At 39.6% G+C, this 20,382-nt stretch overlaps 3 protein-coding genes and 1 pseudogene across 4 annotated transcripts; 3 read left to right on the forward strand and 1 right to left on the reverse strand.

Moving 5' to 3' along the window:
* Positions 1-226: 226 nt before the first annotated feature.
* Positions 227-3,876, forward strand: LOC137744824 (uncharacterized). Its single transcript, XM_068484631.2, has 7 exons — positions 227-440; positions 563-769; positions 1,163-1,229; positions 1,852-2,183; positions 2,343-2,484; positions 2,648-2,773; positions 3,137-3,876. Exons 1-7 carry the CDS (start codon positions 416-418, stop codon positions 3,525-3,527), a joined length of 1,290 nt encoding a protein of 429 aa, XP_068340732.2. The 5' UTR covers positions 227-415; the 3' UTR covers positions 3,528-3,876.
* Positions 3,877-11,630: 7,754 nt separating this feature from the next.
* Positions 11,631-15,409, forward strand: LOC137745013 (O-fucosyltransferase 19). Its single transcript, XM_068484860.2, has 8 exons — positions 11,631-12,685; positions 13,067-13,139; positions 13,229-13,299; positions 13,448-13,536; positions 13,634-13,766; positions 13,845-14,077; positions 14,161-14,637; positions 14,718-15,409. Exons 1-8 carry the CDS (start codon positions 12,017-12,019, stop codon positions 14,971-14,973), a joined length of 2,001 nt encoding a protein of 666 aa, XP_068340961.2. The 5' UTR covers positions 11,631-12,016; the 3' UTR covers positions 14,974-15,409.
* A 411-nt stretch (positions 15,410-15,820) lies between these two features.
* LOC137745014 (fructokinase-like 1, chloroplastic) lies at positions 15,821-18,198 on the reverse strand (annotated as a pseudogene). The gene is made up of 2 exons (XR_015954128.1): positions 17,407-18,198; positions 15,821-16,697 (listed from the first exon to the last, which is right to left on the reverse strand). The product of XR_015954128.1 is annotated as a fructokinase-like 1, chloroplastic (transcript).
* Positions 18,199-18,396: 198 nt separating this feature from the next.
* LOC137745015 (protein transport protein yos1) lies at positions 18,397-19,479 on the forward strand. Its single transcript, XM_068484862.2, has 2 exons — positions 18,397-18,535; positions 19,055-19,479. The coding sequence occupies exon 2, from the start codon at positions 19,058-19,060 to the stop codon at positions 19,289-19,291; it is 234 nt and encodes a 77-aa protein (XP_068340963.1). The 5' UTR covers positions 18,397-18,535; positions 19,055-19,057; the 3' UTR covers positions 19,292-19,479.
* The last annotated feature ends 903 nt before the right edge of the window (positions 19,480-20,382 follow it).

A 20,382-nucleotide genomic window follows, 5' to 3' on the forward strand; every position in this document is an offset into this window, starting at 1 on the left:
GTCTTTCTTTATAATTCATTGTATTTCAAATTCAAACCTTCTATCCCCCTTTTAGTATAAAAGGAAAACTAATGAAAAATGTTTGAAAATTTTAAATTTTAATAATAAGAACAAAATAAGGAATAAATTGAATAGTATCGAAATTAACTTTTTAGTATAAAAATATAATTTTTTATTAAAATAAACAGTACTGAAAGTAATACCGTTTGGCGGTTAATCCTTCCCCGCGCTAAGTGGTAAAAAGACCAGCTCCTCCTCGCGCCTACGAGTCCACGACCAACCGATCAATCTAAAATTAATTGGATTGGCATTGACTCGATTCATATGCCTTAATGGCGAAGCAAATCCCACGTTATAATTAGCCCACCGATCTCCAGCTCTCTCATCCTCTCCACTCTCTCACACCCACACAGCAATGGAGGAGCCTCTGCTTTCATCAGGTGCATTCCCACTCCCCCAATTCCCAACCTTTCTGATTTCATCAACAAATAAAATGTTTGATTGTTTTGTTTGGATTCCGTTCTTGTTAATGGGTTTTATTTTTTGTGATCGTTTGCTGAAGGGAGAAGCGGCGAATTGGGAGAGAAGGGGAGTGAGAAATGGAGCTCGTACCAGTACGTGGGAAGAGCTGGGTCGGTGATTCCGACGGCGGCGCTGGCCGGGACCGATGTCAGCGTCGAGGAGATACGGTCGGCGGCTGCTGATTCTGATCGCTACCCGCCTTCTATCCATGCCGGTCTGGTTAGTCCGCAGGAGCCTGATCCTTCTGGTATGCAAATTTGTGTTTTGTTATATCCCAATTGCGATGTTTTCGATGTGGGTTTTGCGTTTTGATTATTGGGTAGCTGTCATTTGTGATATTTAAGTGAACTTCGTTGAAAAAATTAAAACTTTTAGTTTTATCTTCTGTTTGGCTGCTGAGAAATTGAGGGTAGAGAACAATGTTTAAATTTTAAGATTTTTAGCTTCTCAATTAATTCGAAATTTTTGATCTCCTCTAGAACAATATGGCTGAGTTCATTACGTACAGTGTTGGGTTGACTTGTTTTTCCTTTTTGATTTGGTTGTCTTGTTGGGAAAAGGAGGGTTACATTGTTGGACCTACTTTAGAACTATGAATCTTTGCTGTTTGTCATTGATTGTGATGGTTACAAACTTGCAGAGCAAGCTGTTGCTTATCAAGGTGGATATGGAGAAGGTTATGGTGGCGCCACAAGTGAACTCCATAGGTATGGTTGGTGGAATGCATCTATTGTTAAGAGACACACATTGCGTTTGAACTGATTATATTTCTAAATTCATGGTGGAATGGATCACACATTTTAAGCATTTCCCGGTTACTTATTGTTTATATTGGTTTGATTGTCTTTTTGAAACTACAAACCAAAATGCCTGTTTATGTTCTTGAGGTTCAGAACATGAGTCAAGTGACATTGCGGGTGAAAAAGGCGATGGGTACTAGGTTAGATCGTGTCAAAGTAAATCCAAAATCATGAAATGGGTTCAAGGGTCATTGTATAAAAGTGAAAATTAAAAACATATGAGGATCAGGGGAGCTTTTCAAGTAATACGTACCAGATTCAGACGTTGTCATTCTATAACCTTTTTTTCTACGAGGATTGCTTGTCATTTTGTCATATAGGTTTACTTAAACCTAGTATTGCCCTAACCTCTTCCGTCTTGCTCTCTTAGAAATTTTCACTTGTTATTTTTTCCTCATTTACATGCATAAAAAATCTGTATTTATCATTTTACCCTTGCATATAGTCTGCGGAAATTGTTATGGTATTTTTCTCAAGTTCAACATTGTAGTGTGAAGAATATTCTTTTAAACTGAATGTTTGCGTATAGGCAAATCCTGGATGAAGTAGAAATACGAGAATTGCTCATTGATCATGTTGGGCATAGATGCTGTTGGGGAAGTCGTCCCGCACGGACCTGGAAAATTGAAAAAGTAGAAGATTGCAACGTTTATGTGGGAACACTGGATACTTTCATTGAAGAAAGGGAAACCTTAAGAGAAACGCAGCCATACCCTGGTGGCAATATTGATGGAAAAGATAAGGGGCCAGAACTTGGAATCTGGGAATTGGATTTGAAGTCTCAGTTTCCTGTTTTATTCATACCCCATCATGAATCACGGGCAATAATTCCTCATTCTGAGTCCATTGAAAAATGTTCAGGTAAGGCTTCAGGAATTACAGACTCTGAACTTTGGACTTGTGATCTATTTCTTGTGTGGTAATTTATGAGTATCTTCTGGACAGAAAGTCATTCCCACAGCTTTAGTGATAGTATATATTCTTCTTGTGATCTAACAAAATGTTCAAAAAGATTTGCAGGTTGTGGGGGAAGAGGTGGTATTGTGTGTCCTACATGCAATGCAAATCAAGAACCTGGATTCTACAAAGAAAATCAGATGGCTACGTGTTCTGCTTGTTATGGAAGGGGCTTGATTGCTCATAAAGATGGATCCGACTCAATGTGAGATGCTTATTATTGCCTACTAATCTAGTTATAAATAATTGGTGCTCTAATCTGGTTTCAAGCTATAATCTGAGGACTATACAATCTAACCTTCTTATGCAATATGTATTATTCAGATTTTAAATTTTTACCGTCTCTCACTAGTATATTGTCTATGCAGATGTGGGAGTTGCAATGGTAAAGGAAAGATCCCTTGTGCAACGTGTGGATCTCGTGGTTTAATAAAATGTTTGACATGCCAAGGGAATGGTTCTCTTTTGACACGTAATGTTGCCCTTGTTAAATGGTATGATTTTCATTAGCGATGATATATTTTCATAGGCTGTGGCACAAAGTCCATGATATGTTTTCATATGATGTGCAATAAAATCCAGATTACCACATTTCTTTTTTCAAGTGACCATCATTGCTCATATCATTTCCAAATTTCTTTATCATGTCTTTTGAAATGGTTTCTGATTGGGGGATCATTAAACTGTATGAGTAATAGGCCTGCGCGTTCACACATGCGTACACAATTTTTTTTAAAGTGCTGGCCGCGTGGATACGAAAAAGTATCCAACTCACATTCCTACTGCACCTCTTATGCTTATGTAACATCATCCTGTATGAAACAGTATATTGAAGTAAAATGCTTATTCTCTTGCAGGAAGACGCTTTCAACCAGAAAGGTAAGTGCAACCAGCGGAGCAGCATCTGTTCCAGATGAGGTTTTCCACAGAGCAAAAGGAGTCCAGTTGTGCAACACTCAGGCATACCAGTGCACTCCAGCCTTCTTTGCCGACTCTTTCTTTCTTAACCAGTTCTCCTCCGAAGTCATTGCAGACAGAGCTCATGTACCTCTTACTGCAAGGGTGGTAAGTGAGAGGCACACAATCTCCGTTGTGCCAGTTACACGTGTCACCATGGCTCATCGTACTCGGTTGTTCAGTTTCTATATCATCGGGTTTAGCAGGGAGGTGTACTTAAAGGACTACTATCCCTCCAGGTTTTGCTGGGGGTTGTGCCCTTGCTTGGAGTGGTTGAAGTTGTACAGTTGAAGATTGTCAATCCTATATCAAATTTGCTAGTGGTTTGCTCCTTTCGGTGAGAATAAAAAATAATGTTGCTGCATCTGCGTGAGATGTATTTTTAAAAGGTATAATACTTTGTGCACAAGAGTCTAGAGGCGGTCGGTAAACTTTGGTTGGAGGTCTCAAATTCGATTCACACGGATGCGAGTCCAATGCATCGTTGTAGAGAGTCAAAGACTAAAAATTTTTCCATTGTCGCTTGTTGCGGATGAGTTATCGGTACATTGTAAACGTATGCTTATAAATATTATTATTCAGTTTGTTTTTCTTGTATAATAGAATATTGTGGTTGAAAATGTTCATGAGGTTTTGTCAAGGTCTTGAATGCTTTTGGAGATGCAAGTTGGCCAAACGCTTTTTGTGAAATTAGTTACTTGTGCCAATATCAAATCAATGATTACTTCAATCGAACTCTGAGAAATTTTTCATTGCGTTTGGAACAAGAATGGTAGTTATTATATAAGTTGGAAAGTTTTATTTTTTAGGTTGTTAATTTTTTGACACAAATATCTCACCGCTCGTACAGTAACACGTGATGTACAACCTTATATTCCGACACACTGAAAATTCTCTCGAACTCTGTATGTAGAGTTTGCTGTTGCTTTGTTCAAATGATAGCAACAATTCCAGCTGAAGCTTATAGCTCAGGCAAGTTACAAAGACGCTTTACAACTGCAATCTCAAACATGCCCTAATGTTTGATCACAAAATACTAGATAAAGGGGATTAGAAATGCCTCTGATATTTACACTGTGCTATGCTTATGGAGAGTTTTTCTAACCTGACCTCCATTCTTTTTTCTTTTTTTTGTTGAAAAATGTTTAGAGAGAGGGGAGGCTACCCCATTCCAGGGTCAGGGGTAATACCACAAGTCACTTTGAGGACGTAAAGAAGAGGTCTTAGTCCTGTTTTGTTTTGTTTTTACGAATAGCCTACTAAAGGGATTGTTGGTAACGAGACTCAAACCTAGACTTTGGTCTAGTGAAGAGGACGATAATTCTCAACTCAACAAACCCTCTTTTGCAACCTAACCTCAATTCCTTATTAGGACTTAGAAATCTTTCGCTCAAACATAGCCTAAATCTCATGCGTCGGTGACACCAAAATCTTTATTAGCCAAGACAAGAATGCTTTTCTTTTTCTAATTTATTTCTTTGTTTTTGTACTTAAAGTTGAGTATGGAGTGTGTGTGGAAGCTTGGAAGACTTGGAGGTGACAACGTAGCACTTGAAAGTCCAATTCTCCAATCACCAACCATGCTTGATGCTTCTGTTCTGCTGTCAAAGCGTTTTGAAGGACTTTAGGCTTCGTGGAGGGCCATTGAGTTTGACATCGTCCGTGTCCTTCCCTCCCAAGTCCCAACCTAAAATTCAGAGATTCCCACTTCCAGTCTTCCACACCATACACACTCACGTCGACTAATTGGCCAACCAAAGAAGTGGAATTATTATTAGCGGAGATGTGGTACCGCCTAAACCCACCACCAAGTATATTTGTTAGGCGTGGTGTGTGGATTTTTTAGGGGTTGAAAAGACTCATAAATACATTTTAACTTCCTTCTGACCATCATTATGTGATTCACCAGTGTCAGGAATTGAACTCAAGATGTATTGTGTGGAATACAGACCTGAAATTCGCTTTCAACCACTAAATCATCCCGTGCTGGTTTTGGCGTGTGGACCCTCTCACTACATGCTTATTTGTTTCTGTTATGGTTTGAAATTTGGAATAAACAACTTTTCAAGCTCAAATCTTTCTTTACTCTTTTTAAAATCTTTGAGGAAGAACAAGAAAAATATCCAAACCAAGAAATTCAAATACAATTTTTTGTCTCTTGACTTGGGAAATAGAAACAAAACATGCATGCGACGTGATTTTCACGATAAGAATTTACATGCAACGTGACGGTATCTCAAATTAAACAAAATTACTGTGCAAAAATTTTAAAACACATAATTACTTTATTCATCATCACAATCACGTTCTCATTATAAGTAAGTTATATCCTATTTCACATATAAAAAAGATAATGTAACGTTTTCTATATTTTATATTGCTACAAAACAAAACTTTAATGTAATGTAAATGTCAATGTAACAATACATAGAGCTCATAACACACGATACACGTCAACTAATTGGCCAAACAAAGAAGACGAAAATTTATTTTTAGCGGAGATGCGGTACCGCCTAAACTCACCACCAAATCTATCTGTTAGGCGTAACGTGTGGACCCCCCTCAATTTGGAATAAACAACCTTTCAAGCTCACATCTTTCTGTATTCTTGTTTTAATTCTTTGTGGAACAACAAACAAAAATAAAAATCCAAGAAATTCAAATACAATTTTTGTCGCTCTTGACTTAGTAAATAGAAACAAAACATGCATGCGACGTGATTTTCACGATAAAAATTTATATGGAATGCGACAGTATTTCAAATTAATCATACGTTTTTAGGTAAAAAAATATCACCACAACACCTATATTCTCATTATAGTTAAGTTTCTATCCTATTTCACCTACCATAAAAATAATAATGTAATGTTTCCTATATTACATGTTGTTATAAGAAAAACTTTCATGCAACGTTATTCAAAAATAATAACTCACTTTTTACGTAAAACAATTAAAGATCATACGAGTGTGGAACTAGCTTCAAAAACCAACGCAGTAAAATCATCATTATAAGTAAGTTTGTATCCTGTTGTTGGGTTTAATACATCCCTTTTTTGACACGCATTTTGTTGGCTACCATAAGTCTGAGGTCATGGTATAGTTCGGTAGCCAGGTTGAAAATCACAATGATTAGTCCTTGCTTATATATTTGTAGGCATGACTCCACCACAAATTTAGTGTAATTCACTCGGCCTATAAGTGTCAAATAGTCTGAATATATATCTTCAATAAGGAGTTGTCAAGTTACACGAACGAGGTCAAATTAACCAAAATATGAGGTTGTTTATGCGTGTTTATGGAGAATTTTTAAGTAGGGAATATAGAGTTTCTTGTCAAGTCACATGATTGTCCAAATGGAATGCACTAAAATGAGTATGTGTGAGACTGAAATACATGGGATCTCTTAGTCTGTTGAGCTGAGATGAAATCGCATGGGCTTCCTTAGAGAACAATTTCTCTTGTGTTTGTGTGTGAGAGAGAAGATTATGTGTTTTGTTGCAAGAAAGTTTATCTCATGTGTGATATATTGTGACTAGAGAAAGATTTCCATTACACATGTACATCATCAACGTGACATCCAATATTAATAATCTAACAACTTTATAGATTTTGCTACAATACTTATATATATATATATATATATATATATTACAATCATCACATCGATAGTCAAATTGTAATTATATAAATACATATATTGAATATATCTAATAATTCGATAATAATTATATTAAATACATGTAAATATTGTATTCAATCCTTAAATATACACATTATTAATGTAAAATATAATTTTCTGTTAAAATAAACAATACCAAAAATTTTTCTTTAAAGACCTATTTTCTAATTCACACGAGCTATAATGATGTACCCTTATTTACTCTATATATGGGAAATGCTGCTCCTCATCATTTAGCTCAAGAAATCAACCGCTGCGATTGAATTCCAGGCTGGTCAAATCCAACGGCTATTACAACGGTTAGATTTTAGACGTGCCGACACGAGAGGGTACGGTAAAACACGAAAAGTGTTGTGTTTGTATGCGAGCTGTGGGCTCGTGAGTAGTGCCACGTGGTGCGTTGAATGTTTTATTCAAAGGCGGGAATGTCAGCAGTCAGAGGCTGCCGTCCCGTGTCCAATGACAAACTGACAGCTAGGAAACGAGGATCGAGGAACGTTCCCAAAGTGCAACAGTAAAATTTTGAGGTACGAGACTTGCACGGCGGAAAGTCTTGTGCGTTACAATATCCAAACTACCCTTATGGGTAGGGAATTAGTTACATTTGATTTGATAGTAAGATTCACAGGTGTGAAGGGTTTATTGGAAACATTTAGCTACTAGTAGTACATAGATTTTTCAATGTATTGAAAATAAGATACGGTACATCAGATATAATAATACAGTTTAACGGAGCATCGTATAGAGACTATGGTCTGTAGAGAGTGAAAATTTACTCCAACCGGGATAGGCAAAACATAATAACAAGACGAGGTGATCCCTCATTTTGGGCAAATAGCAATTAACCTTATCAAACAAATAGAATAAATAAATGGGTATGGTTTAAAATCTTGTGGTGGAATGTGAGAAACTTGAAACTCCGTGACACTCTTCTAATGTCATGTAAAACGTGTAATAGTTAGCAAAACATTATAAGTGCTTCGGGATTATAAGCGTTATTTTATCAATTTTTAGAGAAGTACAACACTCACCGTCTAGCATACTTAAAAAGATTGTTCTCTTTTTAATAATGACAAAACAATATTACAAATACATTAATAATATTTTTTTTACCGATTCTATTATCATACCGATCAAATTATAATTAAAAACAATACGATCACAAGAAGGAAATTACCTAGGATTGAAGATTTACAAGAAAAATATATTGTTTGGATGTGTTTTTTGAAAGAGTCAAAAGCGACTTTTAATGAGTAAAAGCACTTCAATTGAAAAAATAGTTGTTTGACAAATATTTTAAAAGTACTACGCATAGAAAACACGGGACAAAAGTCTATCAAAAACAAAATTGAAGGCAAATAAATGTAGTGTGAAAATATGGTATTAGATCAACACGATATATATCAACATTAAGAAGATCACAAAAACATCCTAACTAATCAAAAAATAATATTTCAGTTGCAAATAGCCTGGCGTCCAAAACAAATATAAATTAAAAATGGAAAAATTAAAATTGCCCATAGATGAAGAATAGGGCATCTGGACGAAAATGTGAAAGTCAGTAGCAAACTGAATCTTGACGCGTAACAAGTTTGCATGATTTGGGAAGTCACCATTGATTGTGTTTGTTAATCTTTCATAAGAAAAGAAATAAAACTAATTGTTAGAGGTTATAAACAAAGTGTACACGCACAAGGCATAGCATGCATCTTGCTAGCTTTCCACTCTAACTGAAAATATTGTCAGAAACGCATACGTGAATTAGGTGAGTCATCTTGCGAGAAAAACAAAGTTAGCATAGTATTCAAATATTGCTTGCTAGACAACATAATTATTAAAACTAGAAAGTAGTGAGGTTTCTTAGATCAAAAGGCATAATTATGGTTTTAAAAGATGTTAGGCACTAGTTGAGCGATGAGTTAGGATTTAGCGCCTAGGCGGATTAGGCAGAGCCTATTTATAGTTTCAAAAATATATAATTGTATTATGATACATAAATTACAATATAAATGACATATAATTAAAGATTATAGCATATTGAAAATATGGGGAACAAACATATAATGAGTATTCAACCAAGTATCCAACAAGTGTGACAGCCCGTCCCGGATTTTTCGTACCGTAAGGGTAAAATGACGGTTTTACCCCTAGTGTTTTGTTTCGTTGTGTGGTCATTTTGGAGTTTTGGTGGGCTGATTTTCGACCACACATGCACCCACACACTTTCATCCTCATCTTCTTCCTGTCCTAAGTCTCTCTCTATCTCTCTCTCTCTCTCTTTTTTCTTCTGCTTGTGTACGGACAAGACTAAAACACTCGAAAACGTGGTAGATCGAGGAAGAAAACTGTACATTTGTGCTCGTGAGGTTCTTAGGAGTTCAACCATACCCATTTCAGGTAAGGGAACCTTCGTTTTCACGTCGAACCCGAGAGGTTCATATCGGGGTACTGTTCATGCACACGTAAATTCATGTGTTTTTGGGAATTTCAGGCTTGTAGAAAGCTTGGTGAGGTCCTTAGGAAGCTCGGGGTGGTTCGTTTGAAGGTTTTAGACGTTGAGATTGTGAGTTGCAGGTTTGTCCGGATTTGGTGGAGTTTTTCCGGTGAGATTCTGTTGGTTTTAGTGCTTAAAAGTGGTAAGGATTTGTTCCTCTAGTTGTAAGTTTCATTTTGGTACCAATTTCGTGAAATTTGGGTGAAAAACGAGTGAGATATTAAGTTTAGAAAATTTCCCGGTTTTCCAGCGACAGAAACGGCGCCGGAGATTGGCCGGAAAAGACGACGGAATATTCGGTTAGTTTGGACGGAATATTCCTAACGGCGTTAGGTTAACTTTAACGGAATCTGTCAGACATAACGGAATATTTCTAACGGCGTTAACTGACGTCGTCAGTGTGCCAGGCACGTGTCTGCGCGTGGGCGGCGCGTGTGGCCGTGCCTTGGCCGGCGCGTGGGGGCGCGTGCAGCATCAGAAAATTATTTTAAAATTTTGGGGATGTTCGTGAGGTTGAGTAGATCACGTTGGTGTATTCACACACCCCATTTGAGCATTGTATGAGAAGTTATTACCTAGTTTGGGTTATGTGCTTTAAATTAACGTTTTTATAGTTATTTCGCATATAGGTGAGACCTATCCCGAGGACAAGCGCAGTCACTCGAGGTAAGGGGGTTACGACCCTTCTACATACTAGTGAGTGGGCTTTTGGTTTTCCATATATACCTATATACTTGTGATTTTCCCAGAAAATGAAATTAAACGTTTATATGTTTTAAATGCCATGTTTTGCGTTTGCCTATTTAATTATGCATTAGTAGTTGCATATATATATATATATATATGTTTGGTGTTGCGGACGCACAGGTAAGTGCTAGGTAAGTTATGGTTTATGTTTGTGTTTAGTAATGATTTGAGATGCATAGAGAGCTCATAACCTGCACCCCCGGTGTTAGTGCTCCCGTCCAGAGTAGGGCACAGTCCTTCACATGATATTCACCTCCCGCACCACACGCTCATCTTGGATCCAAGTTAGGTGCACAATCCTGTCGTACAGACCACTATAGGTGGTTACGACTCGTAGGTGACCCACGATTATTCGCCCAGTCTTCACATGATCGTAGCACTTGAGCGTATTTATTTACACCCAGTCTTGTCGTACAGACCACTTTAGGTGGTTCCTACTCGTGTGCAGGTATAGTTAAAGAGTTGTGGATTTGAGCTCTAGATTCAGCCGTATAGGTCATGTTAGGTGACTCCGGCTGACAAATTATATTGCATTGATTGATATTACCTGAGTACTTGCATTTTATTTAGAGGCATTCGACATGGCATATTTCTGAGCATGTTTTATATATATATGCATATTTTATTTCCTGGGAAACTATACGGGTTTTACGGCGAGGGGTTAGAACTTTGTTAACGAAATGGTTTTGAAAAGCTTTGTTTTTGCCCACTCACACTTTCTGTTTTGCACCCCTCCAGGTTCTAGTTTGGATAGCTCTGTTGGTGGCTCTTGAGGGATTCACAGCATATCTAACAGATTATCACCAGAGTAGGACCACCTCTGGGTGTGTTTATTTAGTGTTTGTTCCCCCAAACTGCACTAAGTCTTCTGTGCTCTGAATATTGTTTTTCACACTTACGCTTGCACTTGTATGTTATCTACTTAGTGTATAGCTTGGTTTTATTTATTCGTACTTTTATTATTATTTCTTAGCTTCCGCACTGTGCACATGGTTACGTCACTCTCACGTGACGGCCAGCATACCCTGACTTCGGTCGGGGTGTGTCAACAAGTCTCTACCAATTTATTGAACCAAAAAAAAAAAAAAAAAATTTAGTGAAAGTTATCGATTTTTTGTTTAAGTGAGAATCGGAACTTAAGCTGTTGCTTAGGTGGGTCCAGGAAGGCAAGGCAGACCTCTAAGGAGGTTGTGGCTCCCTTTTTAAATTTTCAAACCCCTAACGTTAAAACACATAATTATATTATAATACATAAATTGTAATCTAATTTCTACGATATGAACCAAGTAATGACTTACCCAAAAACGAATTCATATCGGATTTTAATTGTCAACCCTAACTCGTCCACAACTCCAGCCACCCAACAAAAAGAGAGAAAATTTAGGGTAAGGTAATTCACTTTTATTTTTAGGAGAAAACTCCTGCCGTTTTAAAGTTTCAACCTTTTCAACAAAAAAAAAAAAAAGAAGAAGAAGGTTTTAACCATTTTGCTTTAAAACATTTTTTATTTTACCAACAGAAAACAGAACTGCAACGAAAAACAAACCCATAGGCGTACTCAGTCGTTTCTGGGATTCACCAGGGGCAAAGTCGTCATTTTGTTGTTCGCCTTAAGCTTCAGCAATGATAAAAACCGGCCTCTCTAAAAATCAGAACATCCCGCAGATCCGCCATTGGAGAGAGAAAAGGAAGAAACGAATCCCACTTTACAAAAAGCACATGGAAAAATTCATACAAGTATAAACATCTGTGCTGAACTCCATTCGATTCGGGTTGATTTTTCGAGGGAATTAAGAACCGAATCGGATCCTGTGTCGTAGCGGGTGCATATTTGTTTAACAACGTTAGTGCCGGTCGGCGATGTCGTCCGGTGGTACGAACAGCTCAACCAACAGTAGTCCGAGACAACCGGCTCTGGTCGCGCTGCCCACGAAGACCAGACGACGGGTGGCTGACGGAGTCATGGAAGCCGGCGAGCGGCTCCCGACGAGCACCCTCCCTCCCGAAAACAACATTGTCTTCGACGACGACGACGATGTGGAAAACGACAGCCTCCTCGACGGAACAATATGCGGGCCCCACCACGTCCTCCACCACAACCACAACCATTATTCGCACCACCCCGTGATGAAGTACCTCCTCCTCCGTCGGCGGCTATTATTCTGCGTGCCCGACACGTGGCTTCTCCCAATCGAGGACGGGTTTCTATGGACGGTCGCGATGTTGCAGTCGCTGAAATCGGGGCGGAACGTGGGCCGCAAGATCTTCGGGGCGCTGCTTTTGTTGGCGGTTATCTCCCTGTTCGTGAAGTTCTCGTTCTTGAGCAGCCACGTCGAGGTGGTTAGGGACGCTGCGAAGAGGACGGAAGGCCAGCTTTTGATTCTGAAGACGGTGAAAGACGATTGGTTGGTGGCGCAGCGGGCCGTCGCCGAGAACCAGGAATCCAACTCCATGCCGAAACGTGTTTTGGAGAGGTTGTTGGAAACCGAATCCTCCACCAAGTTCAAGCGACTTCTCGAGCAGTTGCCTGTAAGTCACCAATCAATCAATTCTCCCAGAATTTTTAATTTTTTTATTCTTCAATTATTTAAATTCTGGGTATTTTTTATTTTTCACTACTTGTTTGGTTTCCGAGAAAATGGAGAAAAGTGATGAGAAAATGTCGAATCTTTCTGTTGCTATTAACGTTTTACGTTAACCAAGTAACCAACTTACTTTTTACCTCTAATGGGGTTTCAATGGTTGATTAATTTGATTGCCAGATTTTTCTTATTTGGCTGTTTATTCACGTCTTTCTCGTTTTGCATTTGTCCCTTTTTACGTTGTATTACGAATTTAATGCAGTGATTAATCTGTGATTAATATTCATTAATCTGTGATTAATATTCATTAATCTGTTTTCGTTTGCAGACCCCAGAAATTTGGAGGAAACCCAACAGCGACAATTTTGATAAATGCATAGCTCGACCCAAGAACCGAATAAGTACACGTCTACATGCATTTGCCTACCCAAATTTGTCAATTTTTATAAATTTTTATCCCTTTTTTTAACAATAATTTCTTTTCCAACAGGAACCGCATCGAAAACAAATGGTTATCTGCTTGTCCATGCCAATGGTGGATTGAATCAAATGAGAACAGGGGTAAGTAATAATCGTTTTTACAAATCCCGCCCCCGCTCGAATCTCCTTCCCCGTAATTTCGAGCAGCGTTTTGCAATATCGTCTCGTCGAAAAAGTAAATTATAGACGCGTTTTGGATGCTGACATGACAACCTAATTGATGGTGCAGATATGTGATATGGTAGCCGTTGCAAAGATAATGAATGCTACCCTGGTTCTTCCACTACTGGACCATAAGTCTTTTTGGACGGATCCAAGGTAAGATTTCTGTGCAAATGATGTTGTCGGTTAGGATTATTAGTGGCTAATTAACTATGTTTTGTTGATTAATTATTTCGTATATTTGTATTTGCAGTGATTTTAAAGATATATTTGACTGGAGGCACTTCATGAAAGTATTGAAAGATGATATTGATATTATTGAGTATTTGCCGACCAAATATGCAGCCGTGAAGCCTCTTCTGAAGGCTCCAGTCTCTTGGTCGAAGGTGCGATCATGTTAATAAATTTTCGAATGTGTATGGATTAGGTTCTTCGAAATGTATCTAACGATGATTTGTATGCAGGCGAGATACTACAGAAGCGAGATGATCCCGTTGTTAAAGAAGCATAAGGTTATAAAGTTTACACACACGGATTCCCGACTTGCTAACAATGGACTTGCATCCTCCATCCAAAAGCTGAGGTGCCGTGCAAATTACGAGGCCCTTCAGTATGCAAAGGAGATTGAGGATCTTGGGAGAGTTTTGGTTGACAGACTGAGGAACAATAGCAATCCTTATATTGCTCTCCATTTGAGGTAATTTTGTTGTTTTGATTGATTCCTTATGTATTACGTTGCTCCTGAGGTATTGGAAGTAATGAAAATGTTCTTGATTGCAGATATGAGAAGGACATGCTTGCCTTCACCGGCTGCAGCCACAACCTCACAGCAGAGGAGTCCGAGGAGCTTCGGGTTATGAGGTACAGCGTCAAACATTGGAAGGAGAAAGTGATCGATAGTGAAGAACGAAGGCTCCAAGGCGGATGCCCATTTTCACCAAGAGAGGCTACCCTATTCCTTAAAGCCATGGGATACCCTTCGACGACTACGATCTACATTGTCGCTGGCGAGATATATGGCAGCAACAGCATGTCTGCTTTTCGCGCTGAGTATCCGAATGTCTTCTCGCACAATACCCTTGCAACAGAAGAGGAGCTAGAGGCCTTCAAGCCATACCAAAATCGCCTTGCAGCCTTGGATTATATAGTAGCAATGGAGAGTGATGTCTTTGTTTATACTTACGATGGTAATATGGCAAAGACAGTGCAGGGACATAGGAGGTTTGAAGGATTTCGGAAGACTATCAACCCTGACAGGTTCGCTCTTGTACCATGCATTTAGTATTCCATTTCAGACACGAGAAAGTTTTTCTGACATTTTTTGAATTCCATTTCAGACAAAATTTTGTTCAACTTGTCGATCAATTGGATAAGGGAGCAATATCATGGGAAAATTTTTCGTCTTCGGTTAAAAATCTGCATTCTGACAGGCTCGGAGCACCATATGCTAGACAGATCGGAGAGTCACCAAGGTTGGAGGAGAACTTCTATGCAAATCCCTTTCCCGGTTGCATCTGTGACAAGACGCAGGAGCGAATGTCTAGCGTGAAGTCTGATGAGAGAAGAAGTATGAGTGTTTTGTCACAAAGATAAGGCAGTAGGATGGAGAATGAATGTGGCTAGCTCATGCTGTAGAAAATACTACACAATGTCACATTACCATAGCTCAAAATGGCAGCTGAAATGGTGGGCTTTTGAAAGAAGTGCTTTTTCGCTCGGTCTCAGAAACTGTGCTTGCTATGCATGGTCGAGAAGTTTTTATGGGTTCGCTTGTGATTTGCAATGCAAGTTTCGGTTTATGATGAAATCAGATTGAGAAGCATTTGAGATTGCAGAGAAGGTGGAGCTCGAGTAGTTTGATTGGCACAGAGACCTCTTGCCGTTGTCAGAAATGGAGCTGCCATAGTAATTCATTGATTCAATTATTCTTTCTTCGATTTAGTCTAAAAAAAGAGAGCTTCGCGATGAATATGAATGTAATTTTTCGTACATAACCTATAATAGAAAGAAGTTTCATACATTTCAAGTAGCTTTCTCACTTGTCGTTGTCCTGCAAGCGATTTCTTGGAGATCAAGTAGCTCTTAGTCTAACGGTACTTTTTTCCCTAATAATGAAAGCGGAGGTTTCAAATTCGAATTCTTCCTCTCGGCCTCACAGCAGCCCTCGCCCATAGTTTGTGGGTGACTCCGGCTGTATGGCGACTATTCCCTAGAATGCCTAAACGGGCATCGAGTCTTTTCCAGCACATCAATTACTTGCTTTCTTTTGTGATTATTGTACGGGCTCCCTCAATTCGGAGCCAATGCGACCAAAACACGAGAGTTTTACGTTTTTGTGAGAGTTGTCTTACAATTGACGTGATCCGAGAGTCCAGTACTTTCTCCTTGATTAGATGGGGGCTTCTTTAGCTTGGGTTCGTTATACAATACAATACAAGGATAAACCCTAAACCCTAAATTCATCTTAGTATCTGCATTTGGTTTCTGCTAAAATTGCAAGTACATTGGATACAATCTTTCTTCTCAACTGTTATTCCTAAATAGACAAAATTTTCCGCACTCGAGAGATCATACAATACAATGAACAATTTCTGAACAACATTTGAGACCTAGGATCTACACTACTACCACATCGAAGGCACATAAACCTGCTCCTTCAGATTTTGAGTTGCGCTTTCCGTAGGAAAACCTCTAACAGCACCGATCGTCCACTGCGATATTATTCCCGCAGCAACTGCAAATCGAAGCTGCCTTTCCAAAACATCTTGGTCTTCGTACATCTCAGGGTGAGTGGTCAGCTTTCTCATAATTGCAGCCACAACAGCGTCACCAGAACCAGTCCTATCACAAGTGAATGGGGTTATGAGCACATCTTCCGTTCCAATCACAACACCGTGAAACGAAGGGGAATAGTAATGAATTCGAAGCGTTCCATCCGTCACAAAGAGAAACTTAAGTCCATCGTGCCATAATGGAGATATTTCTTCGGGCATGTAATGGTAATAATCTCTATGCTTCTTGGTTTGCTCAAATTCCTCAGCATAGTACTGGGGCCTGGAATTCCTCTTCCTCACGTAGTAGTCTTCATCAAGAAGAAATTCCAATTCCTGCCTCGAAACCTCGATTATGTCAGCTTGGTTCCAGGCTCTATCAATGTACTTCCTCGTTTCGTCACGCGATTTCCACAGAGGCAATGGCAAGTTCAAATCGAAAAACACAAGCCCCCCAAACTTTTTGGAATAGGACATTGCTCTGAAAAGGGTTGGTCGCATTGAGGGAGATGTCAAAACTTCTGAAGTGAAGTGGAACATTCTGGCCTGCGTTAAGACATCAAAACATATTATAATAATGAACTCATCCCTTTCCAACAACATACGAATTCATACGAAACAAACAATATAAGAGTGCAGAACGAACAACTTAAGAATTGAAACCAAACAACAATACGAAAGTATGGAAATCACTTCCTCATGGTGAACGATGTGCTCAAACAAACGATTGCTGCACTCTCAATTAACTGTAATACCAAAACCCAACCTACTTGCTTTGTATAGACATTTTTAGCCTGTTTGAGAGTGCTCCAAAAGGGCTAACATTTTCCCACAATCAAAAGCTTTAGCCCTTGCAGACAATCAAAGGCGGTTCTAACATCAATTTGTAGAAAAATTTAAAAGCATTTTTTGGAGAAGCACTTCCTAGGTGCTTCTTCATGATGCATTTCCTAGGCGCTTCTTCAAAATGCACTTCCTAGGTGCTTCTTTGAGAAGTACTTCCTAGTTCCAAAGTGTTTTTCCAAGAAGCACTTCCTAGGTGCTTCTTCAAAATGCACTTCCTACTGTGCTTCTTCGAAATGCACTTCCTACTTCCGAAGTGCTTATTCAAGGAGCACTTCCTAGGTGTTTTTCAAGAAAGCATTTTCAAATGTTTCTTCAGAAAGCACTTCGATGTTTATGAAACTTCCGCCATGTTTCTACTAATAGCAAAATCGCCCTTACGCAAATACAACGTAAACACTATAGACAATACCTCTTTGAGCACGGCGAGGTTGAGCTCGGAGCAGAGCAGTGAGTCCTCGGCGGACTCCTTGACCGTCTCCGCCCACATCCTCTCATCGTCAAACTTAATCTTCATATAAGTCATCGCTGTCTTCGCACTCGAATCGAACCTCACCGCGCGCGTCTGAACCCTCTCCTTGTTCATCGTCAGCACCAGCTCATCCCCAAAATTGTCCTCCCCGACCTTCCCCATAAACGCCGCCCTCCCGCCGAGCCGCACGTGCGAAATCGCCACATTGGAGGGCGACCCTCCGGGGGCTCTCACAAACTCCGGCGGGTCCCACTGAAGCATTTTCCACTGCGAGTATATATCCGGGTGCATCCGGTTGTCGGAGACCCGAACCGTCGGTACGAACTCCTTCTGCGCGGCGCCGAAGCAGCAAACCAGAGGCGGGTCATCGTACGGGAAATCTATGCCGTCGTCGTAATCCTCGAGTTCCGAATCCGGGTTTTCGGGTTGGATTACGGGTTCGGGTTCGACGGCGCCGTTCACAGTCTCGGATTTCTTCGAACGCTTGGGTTTTTTCGGTGCTTCCGAAGAAGAAGAAGTTGGCCCCTTTTTCCTGCCGCGGCGAGTGGGTTTGCTGGGTTCAATGCTTCCGTTGTCGGCGCCATTGGTGGAAGCTCTGGGTGAGTTTAGATTGTGCGGTTTGGGGGGTTTAAGTAGCAAAAACTGTGGATTGAAAGCTTTCAACTTTAAAGATTCTAAAGCCACCCCATTCGAAATTACGCTTCTGGGGCTTATGACAAGTGGGAGAGAGAGGTGAAAGGAAGCCATGGTTTGAGCTGAGTGTTAGGGTTTATCCATGTCCGTCAGCAAAACCTCGCTCAGTGCCTCTGTAAATTTTATCGGGTCGTCGTCATATATTGGACTCGAACATCCGGGTCGGGTCAGAACAAAGTGATTATTCTTACGGTGACACGTGGAGGATTCCTGACCGTCGGATGAAAAGTACATTAGGAGGATTCTGACGTGGTGGTAGTGCTAAAATCCTTGATTTGCGAGGACTTTCAGTCTTTGCTGTTGTTTCGTTTCGTTGAAAACAAGGCGAACGCTTTCGACCGAGAGACGACTTGTTGTCTGGAACAAGTAATCGCCGGTAAGATTTCTTTTCATCTTGTTCTTCCTAGGACGGATTCGATTATGTTAACATACGAAAGAACATGTCTTTTTTCAGTTCTGATCAGTTTCCTGTTTTCGCTTGAATTTTCATTATATTTATAGGCCTTTGGAGTTTTTACTGAATTTTGTATGCGCTTAAGAAATTTAAGTTTTGACTGATATTTCAACAATTGATGATAAGTGCTTTTACAGTTATGTTCATAAGTGCTTTTTAACCGTAAGCGGTGTTGGAATTGTTTCCTACCCGCTAATAAGTGTTTTTGCGATAAGTATTTCTTTCACAAGCACGGGTGCTTCTTCTGAAAGAGATTTTCTGTCCCGTAAGCGATTTTAAGTATTTTTCTGCTAAATCTAAACGTATTTAGAAAGCGCTTTTTAAACGGTTCCATATGGTGTCCCGATCAAGCCCTTAACAATTTCAAAAGCACCTCCAAACATGCCTTCCATGTAAGATTGTGATGTTTAGAAACTGAGATTTTCAACCTGTGTTGTGCAGAAAATGGGTCTGTGGACTTTATTCCAAGGCCTCTTGCTTCTTGTAAATGCGTTTGCAATACTGAACGAAGATCGTTTTCTGGGTCCTAGAGGGTGGACCTTGCTACAATTTCAAGGAGAGCGGAGAACCACGCTTAAGGGGCAGATCATAGGATTTATACACGCATGCCAGTTCTTCAGATTTCCGCTCATAATTTTGAACATCGTAACTATTGTAGTGAAGCTGATCTCCGGGTGAAATGCTTTATGTAAGTTATGTCTCTTTGTAATCTGTTACGAATTTTCGGCTAGTTACATCCTGTTTTCGTTCTTGGGTTTGAGTCCCAAATACAGATACAGGATGTGGGTGTGTTTTTGATCCATGGCTTTATTGTTGTACATTACAGAGTTACTCAACTGTATATCAGTTTTTTTAAGTTTTTCGCATTCTCTTGTCATCTGTTTTGTTCGTTCACAAAAGATGGGATTCAGAACAGGTTACCAAGATAACTTGTAGAGTTGGAGAAAAACTTTCATGTCACGGGATGATCGGGTAAGGAGATAGTAGATAGAGAACGGGGCATACACCCGGTGATTGGTAAGTTTCCCTTGCCCAATTGATGTTGGTGACGGGGTTTCGACCGAATACCCTCAAACATTGAAGTTCTAGGTCGATCACTGAAACAAAGTAGTAGGGATTGGGTTCTCATTGCATACATTTGATTGCCTATATTTTGGTCGAATCATATAAACTTACATGTTGTAGTATTTAGAAGGGGAAACCAATTTCGTGTCATTTTCCCTTGCTTTTTAGCCTATTCTGACTTGTCTGCCAATCATAGTCTAACACAGATGTGTAGAGATTTTTTTTGAGTTAGTTATGCATACTTGTCAAATTATGATTTGCATAAAGGAGAGTGAAATTCCATAGAATCCCTCCCTTCATTCTATTTCACAGTCCTTTGGGGCATGAACAACTCTTATCATTGCCTTTAAGGTCAACTTCGAGCTCAGTTGCAATATTTGATTCCGTAAGTACAACATTAGTATTTGCAAACATACTTTTCGATGCGACCAATGGTGGAGCTAGGATTAATGGGCATAATAAGAAGCTATAAGTTCAACCGGAAATATTAAAAATGAAGATAATCTGTTCCATTTAATCCGTTTGTGTATGAGACCTTTCTCCTATGGCTTTTTGGCTAGCTTTGCCTTGGGAATGAACCAGCGGTCAAGAAATGTTCGAATAAGGTATGCTTGGCCGATCGGTAAGGGATTTTTGGTTGCTGGGTTTGGATTGATTTTGGGTCAGGACTATTATTAGTGTGGGAAAATAAGAGCTAATTTGGA

Source organism: Pyrus communis, chromosome 12 (assembly GCF_041283825.1).
Source record: "Pyrus communis isolate YQ-2024b chromosome 12, ASM4128382v1, whole genome shotgun sequence".
NCBI lineage: Eukaryota > Viridiplantae > Streptophyta > Magnoliopsida > Rosales > Rosaceae > Pyrus > Pyrus communis.

What these genes read in the sequence shown, in the direction of transcription:
- LOC137744824 (XM_068484631.2), top strand. Translation starts at nt 416, where the DNA reads ATGGAGGAGCCTCTGCTTTCATCAG. An exon ending in GCAGGAGCCTGATCCTTCTG is followed by an intron (nt 770 to 1,162) that starts GTATGCAAATTT and finishes ACAAACTTGCAG; the next exon opens with AGCAAGCTGTTGCTTATCAA. An exon ending in GCCACAAGTGAACTCCATAG is followed by an intron (nt 1,230 to 1,851) that starts GTATGGTTGGTG and finishes GTTTGCGTATAG; the next exon opens with GCAAATCCTGGATGAAGTAG.
- LOC137745013 (XM_068484860.2), top strand. Translation starts at nt 12,017, where the DNA reads ATGTCGTCCGGTGGTACGAACAGCTCAACCAACAGTAGTCCGAGACAA. An exon ending in GACTTCTCGAGCAGTTGCCT is followed by an intron (nt 12,686 to 13,066) that starts GTAAGTCACCAA and finishes TTTCGTTTGCAG; the next exon opens with ACCCCAGAAATTTGGAGGAA. An exon ending in TCGACCCAAGAACCGAATAA is followed by an intron (nt 13,140 to 13,228) that starts GTACACGTCTAC and finishes CTTTTCCAACAG; the next exon opens with GAACCGCATCGAAAACAAAT.
- LOC137745015 (XM_068484862.2), top strand. Translation starts at nt 19,058, where the DNA reads ATGGGTCTGTGGACTTTATTCCAAGGCCTCTTGCTTCTTGTAAATGCG.